This window comes from Protopterus annectens, chromosome 6.part1, assembly GCF_019279795.1.
Source record: "Protopterus annectens isolate FY-2018-M chromosome 6.part1, PAN1.0, whole genome shotgun sequence".
In the NCBI taxonomy this organism is placed as follows: Eukaryota; Metazoa; Chordata; order Ceratodontiformes; family Protopteridae; genus Protopterus; species Protopterus annectens.
This window is the reverse complement of record NC_056738.1, coordinates 356,769,843-356,790,873: the sequence shown is the minus strand read 5'-3', so window position 1 is coordinate 356,790,873 and position 21,031 is coordinate 356,769,843. Positions and strand designations below refer to the sequence as shown.

Below are 21,031 nucleotides of genomic sequence, written 5' to 3'. Positions count from 1 at the left end.
CTTTTTCATTCACTCACCTTCTCCCAGAACTTGTTACTAAAGCAGTAAAGGTCTTTAATCCAGTCATTCCCCCATGCAAGAATGAGAGAGAGCACATTAATTTTTCTTTTATCATGATTTTTAACTAGGCTTTTTTTTTATTGCAGTGCCTACATTTTTTAAAACTGAACAAGAAGAAAGAGAGAAGGGAGAAAGAAAAGAAAAAAATATCAGCACCTGTTTACTATCCCCATTACACTTAAAAGTAACTTAAAAAACATATAGCAAGTAAAGGAAACTATATGCAACAAAATTATTATTATTTAAGAAAACATTTTTTTTACTTACAATGCACTTTCTCCCTCCTCTTCCCCTCATCAAAGCACTTTTCCAAACATTAATGACATGAATTAGGACATATGTTTTAGAGTCCCTCACAAGTCCAGCAAATTCTCAAAAAACTCCCAAATATTTCAATATTTTCTTGTGTTGTCATATTTTACAAATATAACTATTGCATTGTAATCCCATATTAAATTACTGGTTTTATTACTGTTCATCTGTGAAATCCTGTCTCTGCTTCATTTCCAACATACTGTTAATTCTTCTAGTCAACTCTCATGCTCCCTTCCTTCTCTCCAACATTTTCTGTTGAAAATTTTGAAAGGTTTCACAGGTGAAGTCACTCTGTGGTCTTTTATTACCAGAAGAACAAGAAGCAGAATCTCGTTCTGTTTCGCAGGTTACTTTTTGTTGGACAAACTTTTGTATTTTTTCCTTAGCATGTACTTCATCAAAAAATGATTTTGTCCTTCCAGGGAAGGATACCTTGAAGACAGCTAGGTACAGCAGTTTGAATCTCACACCTACATCTTGACTTTCCCTGAATAATGGAATAAATGTGCCCCTCTTCTGTCTGGTGTACAATGAGTAATCATTCTCCACAAACACTCTGCTGTCTTCTACTTTTAGTAGTTTGTCCTTCTGCCACAGTTTTGTCAGAATCAACTCCTTCTGCTGGTAGGATTGCATCTTTACTATTAAAGGTGTAGGTTGTCTCTTATAGCTAGGTTTTGAAGCACACACACACACACACACACACACACACACAGTGTGCGCTTCAACTAACAACTCCTGCTGTAGAATACCAGTCTTGTTGCTTATTTGTGCTTTCATAAAATTAATGCAGATCTGTTCCTTCCAACTTCTTTGGTATAGCTGAAAATCTCTGGTTTTGCCTAAGTGCTGTGTCCTCTAATTGTGTTATTTTTTAAGACATCTCTTCCTGATCAGTCTCATATTCCAGCCAACCTTTTTCTTCATTTCAGTCTCTGATTTTTGCAGCTTTATCATCTCATCTGCCTATCTGTTAAAAGCTTCTTCTTTTTTTCCAGCCTTTTGTTGTTTATGTTGATATACTTCATCAGTTATTGTTTATTTTAACCAGGTTTGTATGCAGTTTTCGTATGTCTTCCTGTAAGTTATTGGAAGTCATGTCTGAAGTTGCATTGCTTTTTGTTAAATAGCTGTAGAACTTTCCCCAGTCAGTGTTTCTTTCTCACTTTTTGGAGCTGATTTTTTTCCAGGTTTCTATATTTCTTTATTCCTGGCATCCTGGCAGTGCACTTAACTGAACATTTACTGAAATTTACCCATTAACACAAGTGTACTTGCTTTCTCTGCCAAGTTTCTGTTTTCACACTAGAAGAGCTAGAAATAAGCAGTTACTCAGTGTGCAGCCATCTTGAAAGTCCCAGCTATTCATCATATTTGATAAGAAGCAGGTTCTTCCAGTATCCAAACAGTTTCCAGTTCGATGCCTTTTGCTGTCTTCTTCCGCTGTTATTTTCATAAGAAATCTCTATTACATATGGTCAAAGCTCATTCTGCAAGAGCTGTGGTATCATCAGAGGCCTTTTTCAGAGGTTTGGATTCTAGGACCATTTTACCATGCCTTTATAAATAGTTATAAAATTGTTGGATTTTCCTGAGGTAGAACTGGTTTTGCCAGAGCAATTCTCCCTAGATTGCTAGGCTGTAGTGCAGTGCCACTCACCTCCTCATAGTCTGCATAAAACTTTTGGGAATAATCCCATTGGGAGGCAATACTGGAACAGAGATCTAATAACGAACATAATACAATTGTATAAGAACTTGCCATAACAAGTAGTTCAAATAGCTCACTGTTGCAAGGTATGCACCACTCTACATTCCACTTTTTCCTGTAACCTTTGCTTTTAGCCGAGGTGAAAATCCTGGGTTCCTATTGGAACATCTAATTGTTCAAATCACTAAAGATCGACCTTTAATGATCGAACAATTACATTTTCGAATGCTCCGAAAAAGTTATTAAAAAAAAAAGGTAAAGTAAAGGGTGTAGGGGCAGGTCCCCCTGCACCCTCACACCCCCCGATACTTAAATATACCAACTCTGAGATTGCACTACAGAGTAGGGAAAGGAAAACCTTCCCTTTCCTGTGCTTAACTCTGTTAAAGTGCGATCTCGGAGCTGGTATATTTAAGTAGGAGGGTGTGGGAGGTGCAGGGGGGCAACTTGCCCCCCTGCTTACAGTAATTACTTTTGTTTTTTTTTTTGTTATTACATTTTTGAAGTTTTAGTACTTCGATCATATGGTGTCGACCATATGGTATTCGAAGTACTATAACTTCGATAATGTAATAGGTAACAGCCGAGTGATGTCTCCAGGCGTTTCTGCAGTTACCTCCTACTGCGCCTCTAGGCGTCAAATATTGCCTGTTCATATTTTCATTAATAATTGCAAAACCATGTTATATACAAGGTATCAGAAAATTTTATCTTGAAGCATACATGATGGTAAACACAGTTGTACTGATATATATGACCTCTGTCAATGGGTATTTGTTAAAAATGTAAGGTGATAACTTCATTTTTTAAATGCTGAAGCCACACCCACTGGGAGTTAAAGGTACACACACAAAAGAGCTCTACTGGAGGGAATGAGTTAACATTACATAGCTCATTCATTTACTACCTTCCCTTAAACCTCATTCCCCCTCAAAGATATTCTGCATGTATTGTTCCCACAGTTCCCATTTTTTTCTGTGTAATTTGCTCCTGCACTATTGCAAAGATTGCACTTCCAATTCCCATATCTTCCCTACTATATTCCCTACATCTAGTATGGTTGGTTTAGAGTTTGATTTCTATTTTGTAGTAATTGCATTTTTGGCAGCCACCAGAATTAAACTCAGCAAGGCCTTATTATGTCTAGGCAGTCCTGAATCTGTGTTACAGCTCAAAAAAATAATGTCCTTAGTCACACCAATTTCTTCACCCAGTATTTCAGCCAGAGTAGTCTGCAGGGGAATTTTTAAAGTCTGCCTAATCGTTACATTCCCAAAAATTGTATTCCTTATTACCTCTTTCTTCCCCATCACACCTCAACATCTGCAGTTTACCCGAGTAAAAATTCTTTGGAATCTACTTGGGGTATAGAAATACCTATGCAAACACTTCTAAGCAAAGATCCAAAATATTCTAGACTTTGTTGCATATTTGGGAGCCATAGATATATCCCCCATTGTTTCTTTATCATTAGCTTATCCAATCTCTTTCCAACGCTTTCTAATCTCCTCTGATTGATTCCTGTAGTTGTCATACTGTATTGTATATGCCCTGCTAATCATCCCTTTTTTAGCAGCAGCTTCTATTCTGCATTCTAAAAACTGTACCAGTGCTGTTTTTTAGTTAGGATCCCCCTATTTATTTCTCTTTGCCTATACTGTGATATCATCCTTAATAGGGAAGGCAATCTCTAGCTTGCAGACCAAATGAATTATTGGCCTTTTCTCATTCTGTTACCTCTCCCTCTCTAATTATTTGCTCCCAATACATTGGTTCCTCCACCAGTTCTGTCTTGCAAACTGCAACCCCCTCTTGCCTGTTTATTGCACCCATAATTACAGTCATCCATTTCAGCAGAATCTCCTTTCTTCATTCCTGTGTTGGCCCAGCTCATAGAATAGTCTCTACTGATTTATGAATATAATATTCTGTATGGTTATTGATGTTCTCCTTGCATATCTGCATCTCAGTCTCTAATTATTTCTTGAGCTTCCCCCCTCCTCTTTCATCACCATCCCTTTCCACCTTGAATTAGAGGTTTCTGCTTGTGCTATATGTAGGAGCCTTAACTGTGTATCTCTAAAATACCCCATTCAAATCAGGTAATCCCAAATCACCTTATTTGTTTGGAAGGATCAGCTTATCCCAGTTGAATCTTTCCTTCTACTCTTTATTAATTGCTATCCACAACTTCTCCTCTGGTGGATAAAAAGATGCTTGATGTGTGTATTAAACTAAAGGGACTAAAAACATTTTCACTGCTTTATCTTGCTATACATACCCATAAACAGAACTTCCAACTGCTCAGTGTTTGTATTTTCTTTTGTCTAGTCTCTTCCCATATGTCCTTAGCTGCCATAACAGAACCCTTCTTATCCCATTCTCCTAAGTGCTTTCTTTTATCATGTTCCCACAAATATAGGTATTGATGAACCAATTCATGTATGGGGACATAGTTGCAGCTATTGCCTTTGTTTTTTCTTCATTAATTTTGTATCCTGAAAAGACCTGAAACCACCTCAGGATGTTTCTCAACACTGACATGTCCTTTTCCATTTTTCTCAGGTACAAAATATCATCTTCAAAGCCAACTTTTCCTGACCACCACACCAGTTGAATCTGAGTTCCCCAGTCTCTTTGCCAGTGGTTGTAAATACAAAGCAAATAAAATAGAAATAAGACACCCCTGCCTAGTTCCTCTCTTCAAACAGAACACATAAGAGCAGAACCTCCGCCACATCCATCTTTGCCCTGATCCCTCACATATCCTCCCAACCGATCTTAGTACCTTGTCAGGGGAATGCAAATGCTTCCATTGCTCTTCTCAGAAAATCCCAGCCCACTCTATCGAATGGTTTCTCTGAATCAATACCCACTAACAACAGCAACACACTTTCACATTCTGCTTCCGTCTGTATCATCATTGCTGCATTAATGTTATGAGATGTTTACCTTCTCTCTACAAAACCATATTAATCCGTATCTGTCAATTTTGGCATCACCGTTGCCATTCACTTAGCCATTATAGAATAGTAAATTTTGGGAAGCAGTGTTGCGCTTCACCTAGTACTCAAACACTAAGAAAAATATTCATTTCTGGAATTAAGATTAATAAAACCTACAGTGGTCATTTTCTGTTACATTAGCTGTCACCCATTTACTTGTTAAAAATTCTACCAGAAGACAGCACAAACACTACATAGTAAAACTTATTTAAGCTAAGTGTTTTTAATTTGTTAAACAAAATTAACAAACTGCTGGAAAGTAAATTTGTCCATAATGCTGCCTGATTTTGTGTAAAATAACGCATTCACAGAATTAGAACTAGCTTGTGCTGCACTCATGTTTTATAGGCTGAGAAAACTTCTTTGCACAAGCTGTGTGCAAAATATTGTTGGAGAATTTGTTTTATCAGTGTTTTTTTAAAGGTTCTGTAGCCTGCAGGGCCTGCAACTCCAGATTCTTTTTAGTCTTTTTTTTTTTTTTTTAATTTCCACTGCCTACCAATCATCAGACCTCCTGTGATCCAGCTGAGTCGTACATTCTAACTTGGGTAAGAGCCAGTCATAGGAGACTGTCTTACAAGCAGCTATCAGGGTTTTCTGCTCTACCTTAATCCTTATTTATCTGCAGTAGCTGATGGGTTTGACCTGTAGTAGCCTCTTGAACATATTTGCTAAAGTCTTCATTCTCAGCTCTTGTTAAACCATGTGTCACATTGCATACATGCTCTCGTAATGGAACAGATGATGCTGGCAGACTCACTTAAAATACCCAGCCTCTGCTGGTTGGTACAGCAGTAAACTAAGCTGTCTCTCTCCCCCAACTTCTACCCTCTCTTGTTGGCTTTTCCTGCGGCTTTGTTGGCACTTAATCCTTTTTTATTCGCTTTATCCTTCTACACCATAAAGCAGAAAACCATGCCAGATTTTATTTCCTCCTCATCTGTTACATGATGTCTTTTTCAAAGCTCTGTCTTAAGTCCATACCACAACATTTCCAGCTATATCTCTGTGCCTAGTTCCTCAGATTTGAGGTCATCCCAAGTGATGAGATGTCAGTTTGTAGACCTCTCACTCAGATTACAGTTTTCACTGCCATTTTAATATTTTGAATGCATAACCATAGCTTGAGTTTGTAGCCACTCCTTTCCCCGAACTTGTATACTATCTTGAAGTCAAATAAATATGTCTGTCAACCTCTAATGGCGGTCTCCCATTCACAGAAAAGTCTTACTGTTCAAACTGTTAAAAGCATTTCTGTAGCACTGGATTTCAGAATTTAATAAGGCATTAGTAAGTTCATTAATAGCAACAAAGTTCATAGAAGTGCACATTTTTTATTGTCTTTACCTGTAAAATTACATATCAGATGTCACTGTATGTTAGTATTCTAGATTCTAGTATGTTCTTTTTAGTGGTCTTATAAACTGTTACTTGATTTCATTGAGCCATAAAAGTAAATCCACTGTAAAGATATAAACTGGCTGTCAATTTTTTTTTTACTTGTAGGTGTATATAAAGATGGTGAAAAGCCTGCAGTGTCTTGTATACGTGCTTGTAAAGTCCTAGATCCTTTGTGCAAGGTAACGGGGAAGAAGTACATTTTTCCAAAGTAAGTCTGTAACTGTAACGTAATTTTTTGTCATTTAATGTAAACTATACCTCTCAACCTCTTTAGAACAAGAAATCTGGACAAAGCATAAAACAATGGGGGTAAAAAGGCCCAAAAATAGGAACATATTTTAAATATTTCTCTTATAAACTTAGATAGTTGCTAGAGTAACAGCATTGGTATGCTTTTTCTGAAGAATGTGAAGTCTGAAACTCAAGTGTGTGTCATTATTTAGTGACTTCAGTCTTCATTGATTTGCCAGAAAACCCCGAATGTTGTGAGGAACAGGTGAAAAATATGAGGCAAAGAAATCTGTACAGCTGAGGGATGGTGTAAACGGAGGTAAAGGCTATAAATCTCCATTATGACAGCGCTGGCTGTTTTTTTTTTGGCCTCTAGACTGGTCATTGAGCCCCTGCAGACCCAGCGTACCTTTTCTGTCTCTTGCCTTTTGTACCAAAGCCAAGCAGTGAGTGAGAGTCAAAGGCAGGGTGGTATTGTCTGCTGGTTTGATTTTTTTTTTGTGCTTTGCCCTTCCCCTGTTTTGTAAATCAAGCTCTTGGGGCCTGCACTGCTGAGGACCATTCACTATGTATTTCCAAACAGCATTTCTGGCTGTAGTATCCCTGCACCACTTGCATGGCTAAGAGCTTGCTTTTAAATTGAGCTGTACTGCAACTGATACCTGGTTTCCTCCTTTTGATGCTCCCGCAGCAGGTCTGGCTGTCTCCCTTCTCATGTTGGTCAAGCAAGCATCAGCTACTCAGTATTATTCTTCTGGTCATCTCTTCTACTGTATAGGTTTAGTAAAACATTGTGGGTGAGAACTCTGCAGAAGCATTGCTGCATTTATGAGGAACTGTTTTTAACACTTTAATTTAGTTCATCGGTTCATAGGTGTGTACTAGGTTAACAAAGACTAGGGCCTTTTTAAGCCTAGCCAGGCATCCCAAATCTGTGAACAAAGCCGCAGGAAAAGCCAGCTGACTATGACTTTCTCCTTACTCAGGTACCCTTGATAAGTGTAAGTAGGGGGTTGGTAGACAAAACATATACAAGCAGGGACCTGAGGGATGAAACTTTTACAGGCTGCCTGTGTCCATTAATGACATAGATACCAAACCAGGGATGAATGTTCTTTTCTCCTTCAAATTGACAAGTGTCATTTGAATTGGATTAGGAAGGAACTATGTTTCACATGGATGGGGAAGCCTGTGCCACAGAAAGGGTAGTCTCTGGGATACATACCTGTCTCTCCAGCAGTTCCTATTTATATCACAGGCAAGGTTTAAGTTTTTAGAACATGTAATTCTGGTGCTGTTTGTTTTGCCAATATGCAGGAGATCCATCGTGGGGGGGGGTTGACAATGCCTTGTATGCCAGGCATAGATTTTCCCCCAACAGCCTGTAAGAGACAGAATATCAGGGTAGGACTTTGAGGCAGTTTGCAAAGAACATGTTACTTATGCCCTGTAGTCTTTTAGCGAGGAATGTCTGCAGACGATCTAGTTGTTGGATGTGCCTGGTTAGGTGCATACTAAAGAGGGCATTGTACTCGGTGATAGGTCTGATGAATGCTGAAATATAATGAAACAATGATCTCCTCGGCCCTAGATGCCATGCCTTTGTTTATAAGTTGCACCACATAGAACGATTTCTTGATACTGTAGACACATGATGTTCAGAGGCGAGATTACTGTCTGTGTGTGTCCCAAGTCCTTGAATACTGGATTGACTCTTAGGGTGTGTTGCCAATATGATAGTTACCAGGGGTGGATGATTTTCCAAAGGACACTATTGTGCATTTCTAGGTATTTATTTTTAGTCCTTGGCTCTGTCACAAGTTATTTGTCAGTGTCAGCCCTTCCTGGAAAACATTAGTGTTGGTGGGGGATTCTATGAGTGCTCTTAATTTGCAATTGTCTGCAAATTTTGTTAGCTAGAGGCCCTTGACATTGGCTTTGACTTCAGATAAGTAAATGCCAGAAAGGAACGGTCCCAGAACCGATCCCTGAGGGACTTGAATTGTGACTGGCCTTTTTGTAGAGGTGGGTTCCTCAGTTCTAACTTCCTGGGTCCTCTCTGTGAGCCAGTGGTCTATCCATCTGGTGACGTTAGGGTTTATACCTAAGCTCTTGAGTTTATCAACAATTCCAGAGTTGGGTGTTATGTCAGATGACTTGACCAGGTCAAGATAGGCAGTGTGAACCATTTTGCTCTCATCCATTGCTTTGATGACCTTGTCAAAGAAGTTCACTAGGTTGTATAGGCATGACCTACCCTTGTTGAAACCAGATTGAGTTGAGTCCACTGTCTGGAGGTTTCCTATGTCATTATTGATCGTTTCTATGATAATTCTTTCTTTGGTTTTGCATACGAGACTAGTGAGACTTATGAGTCTGTAATGTCCTGGGTCTGTAGATGGCCTGTATTTGTGTAGAGGCATGACTGTTGCTGTTCTCAATTTGTGAGGCATGAAGCCTCTTTGAAAACTATAATTTGGCCTTATAGATCATGTTTCATGCAGTTTAGAAGGCATCCTGGGATATTGTCTGGGCCCATCAATGCAGTATTCTTGGCTTTAAGGAAAGTTTTATGAACCTGTTCCCTAGTGACAGTAAGGGAGTTGTATTTGATGGTTGTTTCCTGAGGGGAGGTTGTGGGAGCAAAAGAGGTAAAGTTAGATCTGAATTCATCTGCCAGAAGGCTTGCTATGTCTTCTAGCTCAGTGTAGGTGGCTCCATTAACAATGAGCTCTGCACACAATTGTGTATTGCCTTTTAGGTTGCAGACATAGTTAAAGAATGCTCTGTGGTTGTTCTTGGCCTGTTTACCTCAGAATTGGCTTTGATGGACTTTATTTGTCCTCTGAGTTGTTTAGTTTGATGAGAGTGCTTTTATCCTGGTGGGTGCTACACCTCGTAATTTTGCCATGATTTTCTTCCTTGTTATGCAACCTGTTAATGATGTGATTCTACCAGGGTGGCTTGTTTTTTGAGATAGTTCTGTACTTATTCCTGGTGAGTACAGCTGCCTTTAGGCACCTCTTAACATGCTTCAGTAGAGGTTCTGTGAACAGTTCTGCAAAGGTAGCAGTGTTTTCAGGGTTTATGGGGGACTGAAATGTTGCCAGGTTATCACTTAATAGTAAGATGTTAGCCTTCGAATAGTTCCTGAACATTCCAGGTTTAATTTTTACTTCAAAGGAGACCATGTTGTGGTCTGACCTTGCCAGAGAGGATATTATACTAGTGAGTGTGCAGTGCTCTCCCATATTAGTGAGGACCTGCTCCAGTGAGATTACACCCCTAGTCAGCATGTTGACAGTCCTGGTCCAGGAAGTTTATATTTACATAATCCAGAAATCTCTGTGCCTGCACGTTTGGTGTCATATGTGATTCCTGGTTATTAGTGGGGTAATTTATGTCACACACAAATATAGTATTGGGTTGGATGATGTTTCCAATAAGCTTAAATACATGTTATCGGTTTCCTAAGTTATAGAGGGGGACCTATAGCTTGCAAGGAAGTGGTATGGGATTTTGTCTGTGGTGGTTTGAACACGGCGAAGCTCAAGTGCATCATTCTGTTGGACCAACCTTGAGGTACATATATTTTTGATGCAACTCTAGAGACCTCCACCTTTAGCTCCTGTCTGTGAAGTAGCTGCACTTAATGTGTGGAAGGCATTATAGCCTTGCACTGCTGGTGTGCTCTCTGTGGCTTTAAAGCATGTCTCAGATATTAGCATCCTCTAGGGTGAAGAGAACTTGTAGGGAGTGGAGTTGCTTGTTTAGACTTCCTATCATTGAGCAATAACACCGTAGATTTTCGTAATTGTGATTTGCTATGTCAAAAGTACTTTCAGTTTGGCATTACCTAAAAAAGGCACTGTGAGGGAGGACATTGTTTTCGCTAATATTCAAAAACCTAGATGGGAGAGGTGCAGACCATCCCTGGCAAAGCAGCATGGTCTGTTGACCATCTCCTTCCATGCTGACAAATATTGCACCCCCTTAGAATGACACCGGAAACTGAGCCAGTTGTTAAAGTCATTCATCTTCTGTTCCTATTGTGGCATCATCCTTGGAGAAGGTAAAATGCTCAGTGCTATGCTGATACGAGCCTGGGACATTCTGAGAGCTCCTGACATCTGTCTTCATATAGTTTAGGGAGGTACAGCTGAGGTCATTTACACCCACACAGACTATGACTGAGTCATATTGGTACTTGTGGTCCATTCACCTGAGTGTGTGCATAATGTGGCAGATCCCAGACCCAGATAAGCAGCTGACCATGAATTTCTTCTTGCTCAGCCATCTGAGGCAGATATTATTGTGTCTCTCAGTGAAGTCTCCATTGACCAGAATTTTGGATTGCGCGCCTAGAAGTAGAAGGTCCATGAGATGTGGCTGCATGTGTTGATGTGGGTATTGTTTTGAAAGAGTGCATTTGGGACTGCTGAGGGCATTTGTTATGTGTACTTCTTATATGTTCATAGGTAGGTACTAGGCTATTGGCCCTAGGACTATGTAACCCTAGCCAAAAAGGTACCCTGGCTTTCACCACCCAAGAAAATTATTTTCCTGTGCCCCAGTTGAGCAGAGCAACAGAAGTGATCCCCAGGGTGAATTTCCTATTTCCCATCTAATCATCAAGATTTTTCTTGAAGAGTGCTAATGAGGAGCTTTGTTTGATATAGATAGGTAGTTTGTTTCAGAGTATGGGAGTCCTCTGGGACAGGAATCTATCCCTCCAGCATGTTCTGTTTATTGTGGTGACAAGTTTTAGGTTCCTAGAGCGTGTAGCTCTGAGGGATTGGGATTTCTTTAAGTGGAGCATGTCCAACAGATCTGTGTTTGACATAGCTTTGTGTGTTAGGTAGAGATCGCCCCTCAGTAGGTGATATGCGATGGAGTAAAGCTGGAGTTTTTTAGAGACGGTCTGCATAGGGCATCTGTTTGAGGCCAGTAATCTGCTTTGTGAGGTATTTCTGTGGCCTTTCCAATTGTTGCAGATGTCTTGTGAGGTAAGGGGCATTGTACTCTACAATGGGTCTAATGAGTGATGAGTAGAGGGGAACAATTCCTCTTTTTTCCTGGATGAGAAAGCTTTTGTGGTGAGATGTGCCATGGCGAAGGATTTCCTGACTACTGTGGCGATGTGATTATCAAAGGAGAGACTACTGTCCACCTGCGTCCCAAGGTCTCTTATCACACTTTCACTGTTAAGTAGACTACCGCCTATGTGGTAGTTCATGGGTACAGAGTTTTTACCAAAAGGAATGACAGTGCACTTTTTGGCATTGAGCTTGAGGCCATGGCTTTGACACCAGGCATCTGTCTCAGTGAGGCCCTTTTGTAGGATGTCCACATCATTAGCAGTTTCGATTATGGCTCCTAGTTTGCAGTCATCTGCGGACTTCATTAGCCAAAGATCTTCTCTGCTAGCCTGTACTTCAGAGAAGTAGATACCAAACAGGAGAAGAACCCAGGACTGAACCCTGTGGTACTCCACTTGTCAGTGGTCTGAAGTCAGTGTGGGTTCTGTCAGTGAGCCAGTTGGCAACCCATCTTGTGACATAGGGATTTATACCTAGTTTAGTGAGTTTATCTTTACTCCCAGAGTGGGGGATGGTGTTAAAAGCCTTGGCGGGATCTGGATAGGCTGTATGAACCACCTTACCCTCATCTACTGCTTTGGTGACTGCTTCAAAGAAGTCTGTCAGGTTTAGGAGACATGACCTGCCTTTTTCAAACCCAAACTGGGTGGGGTCCAGAGTTTGGAGATTACCAAATACTTCCATGAAATTCTTGACATAGCTATAGAATGCTTTGTGGTTGTCTTTAGAAACAGTGGAAATGTTTTTTTCGTAACTAGCTTTGGAGGATTTTATGAGGGATCTTATCTTCTTACTGAGGCTGACCAGGGAGTTCCTCCAATCATGGGATTTTACCCTTTTTTGCAGCAGTTTCTTTCTTCTGTTGTAGAGTTTGTTGTTTATGGCAGGGGACCACCAGATTGGCTTCCTTTTTTTGGAGGATTGCATCTTGGTTCTGTTAGGGATAGCATGATCTATGCACTCGTGTAAGTGCTTATAAAGTGCATTTGTGTAGGATTCAGCAGTCGTACCTCTATTGTCTGTCTGAATGGGTGTCGTGAAGTTTGCCACTTCTGTCTTAAGAAGCGTGAAGTCGGCTTTGGAGAATTTTTTTTACAGTGGTTTCCCTAATGGGGGGTGGAGGTGGGATGTGGATGTCTCGGGTGATTAGCTTGTGGTCGGATCTGACCAACGAGGAATAGACCTCTGGTGTGGAACACCAGTCACCCATGTTGGTAATGACCAGGTCTAGGATTTTGCTGCCCCTGGTTGGTCCAAGACATTGGAATTTATGAATTCCAGAAAACGTTGAGCAAAAGTGTTGGTACATGAGTAGTTTTCCCAGTTAATGGTGGGGTAGTTGAAGTTGCCCATTATTAGGGTGTTAGGTTGTACCCTAATATTTTCCAGTGTATCAAGAAATGAGGAGTGGGAATCCTGGGACAAGGTGAAGGATCTGTAGCAAGGTACAATTTGGATTGCGGTCTTGCCCAGAGTTAGTTGCATTTGGATAATCTCAGATGCATTATGCTGAGCAACTGGCCTGGAGGTGTGGATATCCTTAATGAATATGGACACACCTCCGCCTTTAGTGTTTTGGTCCCCACTAGGTGGATGAAAGGTGTGGTATGAATTATAGCCTGGTAATGCAGGGGTGCCCTCTGGAGCCTTGAACCAGGTCTCTGTCACAGCACAGATGCCGATGTTCTCCATTTTAAGGAGTGCCTCAAGTGAGTGCATTTTGAGGTTTAGACTTCTAGCATTGAGTAGCATTACCCTCAGATTTTGCTTGCTTGTACCTGTTACGGTAGAATTTGTCATTTGAACCTTGCCTAAAAAAGGCACTGTAGGGGTGGCAAGAGTCTTAGCCAGTATCTGGAATCCCAAGGGCGACAGGTGCAGGCCATCGCTGGCAAAGTATCGTGGTCTGTCAATCATGTCATCCTAGGCACACCGATACTGGATCCCCTTAGAATGACACCAGAAGCTTAGCCAATTGTTTGTCAGTCATTTTGTCCTTGTACTGTGGTATCATTCTGAGTGATGGCAGGATGCTACTCAGGGCTAGGGTCATACCTGCCTGGGCTACAGAGAGCTCCTCCATGTCTCTTTTCATGTAATCCAGGGAGGTATGTCTCAGGTCATTCACACCAACATGGACAATGACAAAGTCATATTTGTATTTGTTGTGGAGTGACCTGAGTGCATGCATTATTTGGCAGACTCTGGCACCCGACAGGCAGCTGACAGTAACTTTCTCCTTGTTTAGCCTGGTGAGTGGAATATCATTGTGCCTGACTATAGAGTCACCTATGCCTAGAGTGTTGGGCACGTTGTTATGCCTTATGGGCTGTGGTTGGGTTGCACACTGATTTTGTGGGCTGTGTGTCATTTGGGTTGTGTTGGGGGGTGGAGGTTGCTTGCGTTTCTGCTTTGGAGGTCTCTCTTGATTGGGCAGATTTTTATTGAGAGCCTCAGTTAATGTAGGTATGTGTTTTCTGTTTCTATGTGTGTGTTTTGGTGGTATAGGTTGTCAGGGACTATATGATGAATGTGGTGTGGTGCACGTGTTTACCCTCTTCTCTTGACTGTCTAGTCCAGTCTTGGGTGAAGAGAGCTTTGCTTCCAGTTTGGCTATATAAGTGCATCTCTCACAGGTTGTAGTGTTGAGTGGTAGGAGAAGGGGGTTATCTGTGTACATGAGGCAATTGCTACATTGCCCCAAGATGCCCAGATTCATCGGGTAGACAGGAGAAAACACCGGGAGCTTGACCCATAGACATGCCTGGATAGGTGCTTATTTATTAAGTACTAAAAACTGTTTTCCTATAGACAAGTGAGAAAAGTTAAGTGCTGTAGTAATTTGTAGCTTATTTAGTGCTTACAATGAGTTCTGAACAAGTGCTGAGCTCAAAGAAACAGATTTGAGTGCTAAAACTAAAAAACTGGCTGGTTCTAATGGAAAATTTGAAGAGCAGACTTTATGACGCTGGGAATATTTTAATCCTAGCTAAGCGGCGATGCATAAAGTGTATTTTTTTTAATATAACAGTAGAAAATGAGCAAACTGATTTAAACAAATTAACCAATAAAATTAAAAACTTAGCTCCATTTCAGCAGTCTTCGATCAGACAAGTTCTAACTGCACATTCCTGCCAGTAGGGTGCAGGGGAACCTTCTCCAGAAAAAGATGGCCTGGATTAGTGGGCAAGTTATACAAACAAAGCTAGATTCAGCATGTCTGAATCTAGTCTTGTGCTACAGCAAACAAGGCATACCAGTTTCAGAAAGATACCGTTCAAATAAGCAGGCACAATAAGCCTTTAACCAGAAACTCCTAGCACAGAAGGGTAGAATCTACCCTCTCCTCCCACAAGAGTGCAGACCACACCTTCTTAATGTAAAATAACTGGCCTTAAGCCCAAGTGCTTAAATCAGAACTAATACACTTTTAGAATAACAGACACTAAGCCTTCAATCAGCAACTCCCAACTTAGAAAGATGTAAGCTACCTGTTCTGCCGCAACAGTGAAGACTACAAGTCTTCTTAATGTAAAACAACTGGTCTGAATCCCAAGTGTTTAAACCAAAGGCTTAGAATAACATCTACAATTTAATCAGGCTACTAACGAGCAGTAATAAGTGCAGCAGAATAAATGCAATTAAGTACTTTTAAGAACAGGCAGCAAAAGCAAAATAAAGTAGGAAGAAATGCAAATACAGTAAAAGCAGATGAATAAAGTGCAATTTTTTAATATAACAATAGAAAACAAGCAAACTGATTTAAACAAATTACCCAATTAACCAGTAAAATCTCAAAACTGAGCACTGTTCCAGCAGTCTTCAATCAGACAAGTTTTAACTGCACACTCCTGCCACTAGGGTGCAGGGGAACCTTCTCCAAAAATGATGGCCTGGATTAGTGCTCAAGTTATACGAACAAAGCTAGATTCAGCAGGCCTGAATATAGTCTATGCTACAGCAAACAAGGTGCACCAATTTCAGAAAGAAACCATTAAAATAAGCAGGCACAATAAGCCTTTAACCAGAAATTCCCTGCTCAGAAGGGCAGAATCTAGCTTCTCCTCCCACAAGAGTGCAGACCACAAGCCTTCTTAATGTAAAATAACTGGCCTGAAGCCCAAGTGCTTAAGCCATAACTAATACACTTTTAGAATAACAGACACTGAGCCTTCAATCAGGAATTCCCAACTTAGAAGGATGTAAGCTACCTGTCCTGCCACAACAGTGCAGACCACAAACCTCCTTAATGTAAAACAAATGGTCTGAAGCCCAAGTGCTTAAACCAACAGGCTTAAAATAACAGTTACAGTTTAATCAGGCTACTACACAGCAGTAATGAATGCAGCAGAATAATACAATTGAGTACTTTTAAGAAGAGGCAAAAGCAAAATAAGGCAATAAAGTAGGAAGAAACACAAGTACAGTAAAGGCAGATGAATAAAGTGCATTTTTAAAGTAAAGTGCAAGGAGAGATGAAGTGGGTTGGCCTTCTCAAATGTTCTCTCTGTATTAACTAGAGTGAACACTAGACTGGTAGTGGTGTCCCAGATCAAATTTACAGTAGTATCGGGCAACTGCAAAGCCACCAACTATAACAACACCACAAGAATAGGGTGGAAGGGAGGTGGAAAAACAGTTTCAGGACAGATGAGAACAGAAAGCAATGCCAAAAAATATATAAAATAATTCAGTCAGGCAAAAAAAAAATAAGTTAAACAATTAAATAGATAGAAAAATAAAATACAGTAATATCTTTTAAAACTCAAAGTTTATACTTAACTACAGCTTCTAATACAGTTGATTGTAGCCAACCAAACAACTCAGATATTGAGCAGAAAATAAATTCCCAGCTATGTGGCTCACACTTAAAGCAGAGAGAAACCCTGTAGGCTAAGAGTTAAATCTTGAATAAAAAAGAGATGAGAACAGCAATAACCCCCTCTAACTGCAGAGGGACAGACAGACCACAATATTCAGTGAAACAATTAAATAGACAGAAAAAGTTTCAGGACAAATGAGAACAGAAAGCAATGCCAGAAAATATATAAAATAATTCAGTCAGGCAAAATTAAGTTAAACAATTAAATAGACAGAAAAATAAAATACAGTACTATCTTTAAAGCTGTAAGTTTGTACTTAACTTCAGCTTCTAATACAGTTGATTGTAGCCAGCAAAACCACTCAGATATTGAGCAGAAAATAAATTCCCAGCTATGTGGCTAACACTTAAAGCAGAGCAAAGCCCTCTAGGCTAAGAGTTAAATATCAAATAACAAAGAGGTGAGAACAGTAATAACTCCCTCTAACTGTAGAGGGACAGACAGACCACAATATTCTGGGAGATTCCTGAGGTTTTGGAAGGTTACATTTAAGTGCCTCAGCATATGTGGTTCTATATGTCTGCTTTGTACTGTGAGTGATGTGTGCAGCGTTTTTACTGACAATCTAATTGACATTAGGAGTTTTTATGTGAGAACTTTACCTCCACTGACATTGTGTAAATACGTCTCTCATGTACCCTATCACTTTGTTTGAGAATTAGCTGGTTGTCGGTAAACATGAGGCAATTTCTGCATTGCCTCCGAATGCCCATATCCACCAAGCTACTAATGGAGATGGTGGGAAAATTCACATCCATGGCGACAGGCCCTTTTTTTATTAATTAAATGGTTGTGGTGAGAATATAAAGTACTGTCAGGAGTATCTGGTTTGCAGCTTTGGGGGCAATGCTTGACACTTCAGACTTGTTGCCCTCTGTGCAACTAGGTATTGATAAAATTCCAAGGATGCTTTTACAGGAAAAATGTCAGCTCAAGGTGCCTTCTTCTGTAGAGGGCATTGCCAAACACTTGAGGGGAACTAATAAAGTAGACCCTGATTATTTACGGATGAAGTATTTAGGGAAGTATTTTCAAATTAGGTTAGAAAGCAGGTAATCAAGCAGTACTTATTGAAAAGAATTAGCTTTGTCAAGAATGATGAATATTGAGGATTCACATAATCGGTTGCTACCTGGATACTACTAGTGCTGGCCTCATCACAGCTTTATGCTGCTGGGATACAATACCCCTTTACGTCTTCTCTCATCAGAAGCAAATAGCATTTGCAGCACCAGTCCCAAGGTGAAAAGCAGGCCACAGACTCATTGGTGATCAGCAGTTTTGTCCCAGATGGAGTGCAGGAGTCTGTAGGGTTGTTGTAGCCTTTTCCTGGTAGATGCCTTGAATAGCAACCAAACCAGTCAAGAAGGTCCCACACAGGCACTCGCTGCCCAATCAGAGACAGTCAAGAATTAATGCACTCTGCTTCTTTTCACACCAGAAGCAAAATACAAGCACAAATTCCAAGCTAGCACTTAGGAAGCAGTTATCGGGCTTTCTGGTGATCAGCAGTCTCTAGAAAGTAATGTCACTGTGATCCTCCTTTTACTAGAAACAAAACAGCAGCACTAATCCCAAGGTGTGACTGCTGAGAAACGGAATGTGAGCTCTCCAATAATTGGTGGTTTTGGACCAGATTTTTCAGATTTTAAAGGTAAGCTGGAACAAACGGGTAATATCCTAAGTGCTGCAGTGTGCACTAAACAGATTGCTAAAGCTTGAATGTGAAGTTGTTCAATCTCACAGTTTGTTCTTACATGTGGCTTGGGCTCCGAGTTGGCCGTTTTTCAAGCTCAAGATCTTTGAGTAGCTCGAGACACGGTCCCTATTCAATGATGTTCTCTGACTAACCTCACATCTAGTTTGCTGCTGCAATGGATCGCACGATCTTCAGAGAAGCTCGGGCCAGTAAACCTTTTTTTCTTGTCTTTGGACAAAATTTTCGTAAAATTTTTCTGCATAGTTAGAATAGTTTAAATATATATATATATATATATATATATATATATATATATATATATATATATATATAAAAACATTATTTTTGGGGCATATAGCCTATCACGTGTTTATATATTTCTTAGAACTTGGAGCGGTTGCTCTTGGGCCTTTGGCCATTTCTTTAGTTTAATGTTGTGTGCTACCTTTGCATCTTAGTTGGCAGGGCTCTGCCGACTTGTGTTTCCCTATCCCTTTACTCTTAGTGTGTTTTTTGATATAGATATTTAGATTCCTATAGATAGATAGATATTGTTCTGTGGATTGCATTTAGTACGGTATACTTGTTCTTACTGTACCTTTAGTGTTTCTCTTTATCAGGGATCTGATAATAGGGGTTCTTGCTATTATGTCTGATCAGAAACAGAAATCAGGTTTTAAGAGGTGTAGCTGTAGGCAAAAAAATGTCCATTACAGATAACCATGTTTCTTGTGTGTATTGCTTGGGGCCAGTACATTTACAAGAGGATTGCTCTATCTGCCACTCCTTCAGCGGTAGGGTTCTATTAGAGAGGCGAAGGAAGTTGGTTGATAGAGGAATGTTGAAGCCAAATTTTCAGGAAGCATTGGACAAGACTGACCAGAACTCCAAGTCTTTGAAGGGGTCGAAGTCTTCAAAGGTGTCCTCGGAACCCAGGTCCTTGGTTCCAAGCACCTCTGTGAGGGCATGGTTGCCGGCTCCTCAATCTTTGGAGCTATGCACCAATCTGATATCTTGGAGCCAAACCCCAGTGCTGGAGCCAGTGTCAGAGGTTTTAAAGTCTGCGATCCTTAGGTCGGTGGCTCCTTCGACCCATTCTTCGGGGACCCTTTCGGACATCGATGTGGACCATGTGGTGCAGAGGCTCTTAGAGAACCCGGCATTGGCCAAATTACTCACGGCTTCGTCCCAACTGACTTCGAAACCTGCGACCGTCCCATTGGCTGTTATTACTTCTCTGAGGCTAGCCGAACGTTCGGAGCCAGAAGGAGACGATCTGATGGTTGTGGAACCTTCGGAGCAGAGGCCTGTCCCAGTGCCTTCGGTGCCATCGACCTTGATTACTTTGTGCACCGAGCTGATATCTCAGAGCCAAACCCCAGTGCTGAAGCCAGTGTCAGAGGTTTTAAAATATCAGATCCTTAGGTCGATGGCTTCTTCAGCTCCTTCGACCCGTTCTTCGGGGACCCTTTCAGACATCGATGTGGACCGTGTGGTGCAGAGGCTCTTAGAGAACCTGGCATTGGCCAAATTACTCTCAGCTTCGTCCCAACTGACTTCGAAGCCTGCGACCATCCCATTGGCTGTTACTACTCCTCCGAGGCTAGCTGAGCCTTCGGAGCCGGAAGGAGAAGATCTGATGGTTGTGGAACCCTCGGAGCCGAGGCCTGTCCCAGTGACTTCGGCCCCGTCAACCTTGATTTCTTCAGTTCCGTTCGAAGAATCTTGGAGCCGACACTCCCTCGTCGGTTCCGGGGGGGGGAGGGGGAGTCGAACCGATGCATCAGTTCCGACTCTTCCTCTCAGGTCTTCGGCGCAAATGAGCTCAGCTCCATCCTCTGGTTCAGAGCTCGTGGCCTCGGCACTGTGGAGGTTGCCGTCTTCCTCGGAACCAGCAGATTCCTTGGGTCGAGACACCAGTGCCTTCGATGCCATGAGGAGGGTTATATCTGCTAAGACCCTCACATCCTCGGATCTTTCCTCTTTCTCCCCTAAAGGGCCACTTTCTGCCTCTACATCGCAGGTTCCTACCAAGCATTGAGATACAGAGTCTCAGGTAACCCCATCAGGTGACCCCTGCTCTACTGAGACTTAACCAGACACCTCACTGATGAGGTCCCCAGAAGAGATTGTGCAAGAGGAGGCATTTGGATTCCCCTCAGGAATCCTTGACATCAGACACCGACTTAGAGGAATCAGAAGGGTCCCCATGGTCCCCCTCAGAGGATATCTCCTTTGCAGACATCCTGGAAATACTAAAGCAGAAGGGTGATTGGCAGTCCGTTACTCCTACTGAGGATGAGTCGGTGCTCCTGAAGGCCTTTGGGTTTCAACCTTCCACCTCCTGGGTTACTCCGCCCTTTGATGAACTAATGGATTTGGTCGCTCGAAGGGCGTGGGAGTCTCCTGATCCCATGGAACCGGTCCCTCAGAGGCCTAACAAATTTATCACCTCCCCCCAAGACAGGACTTTTCTCATGAAGGGAGTTCCCGTTGATGCCATGGTGGTGGTGGCGGCCACCAAGAAAGAGATGTCATAAACCTCTTCTTCTGTCCATCCTCCTAATAGAGACTCTAGGACGATGGACAGATATGGGAAACGCATCTTTAGTTCTGCGACATTTGCC

The 21,031-nt window shown here is 41.3% G+C and overlaps 1 protein-coding gene across 1 annotated transcript in view; it reads left to right on the top strand.

The window, feature by feature from the left end:
* The window catches only part of ATG2A (autophagy related 2A), a 2,853,001-nt gene that overhangs the window by 1,371,700 nt on the left and 1,460,270 nt on the right, over positions 1 to 21,031 (top strand). The window contains exon 16 of the mRNA XM_044075772.1: positions 6,598 to 6,700. Coding sequence (XP_043931707.1) covers positions 6,598 to 6,700 — 103 coding nt within the window. The remainder of the gene's footprint in view (positions 1 to 6,597; positions 6,701 to 21,031) is intronic.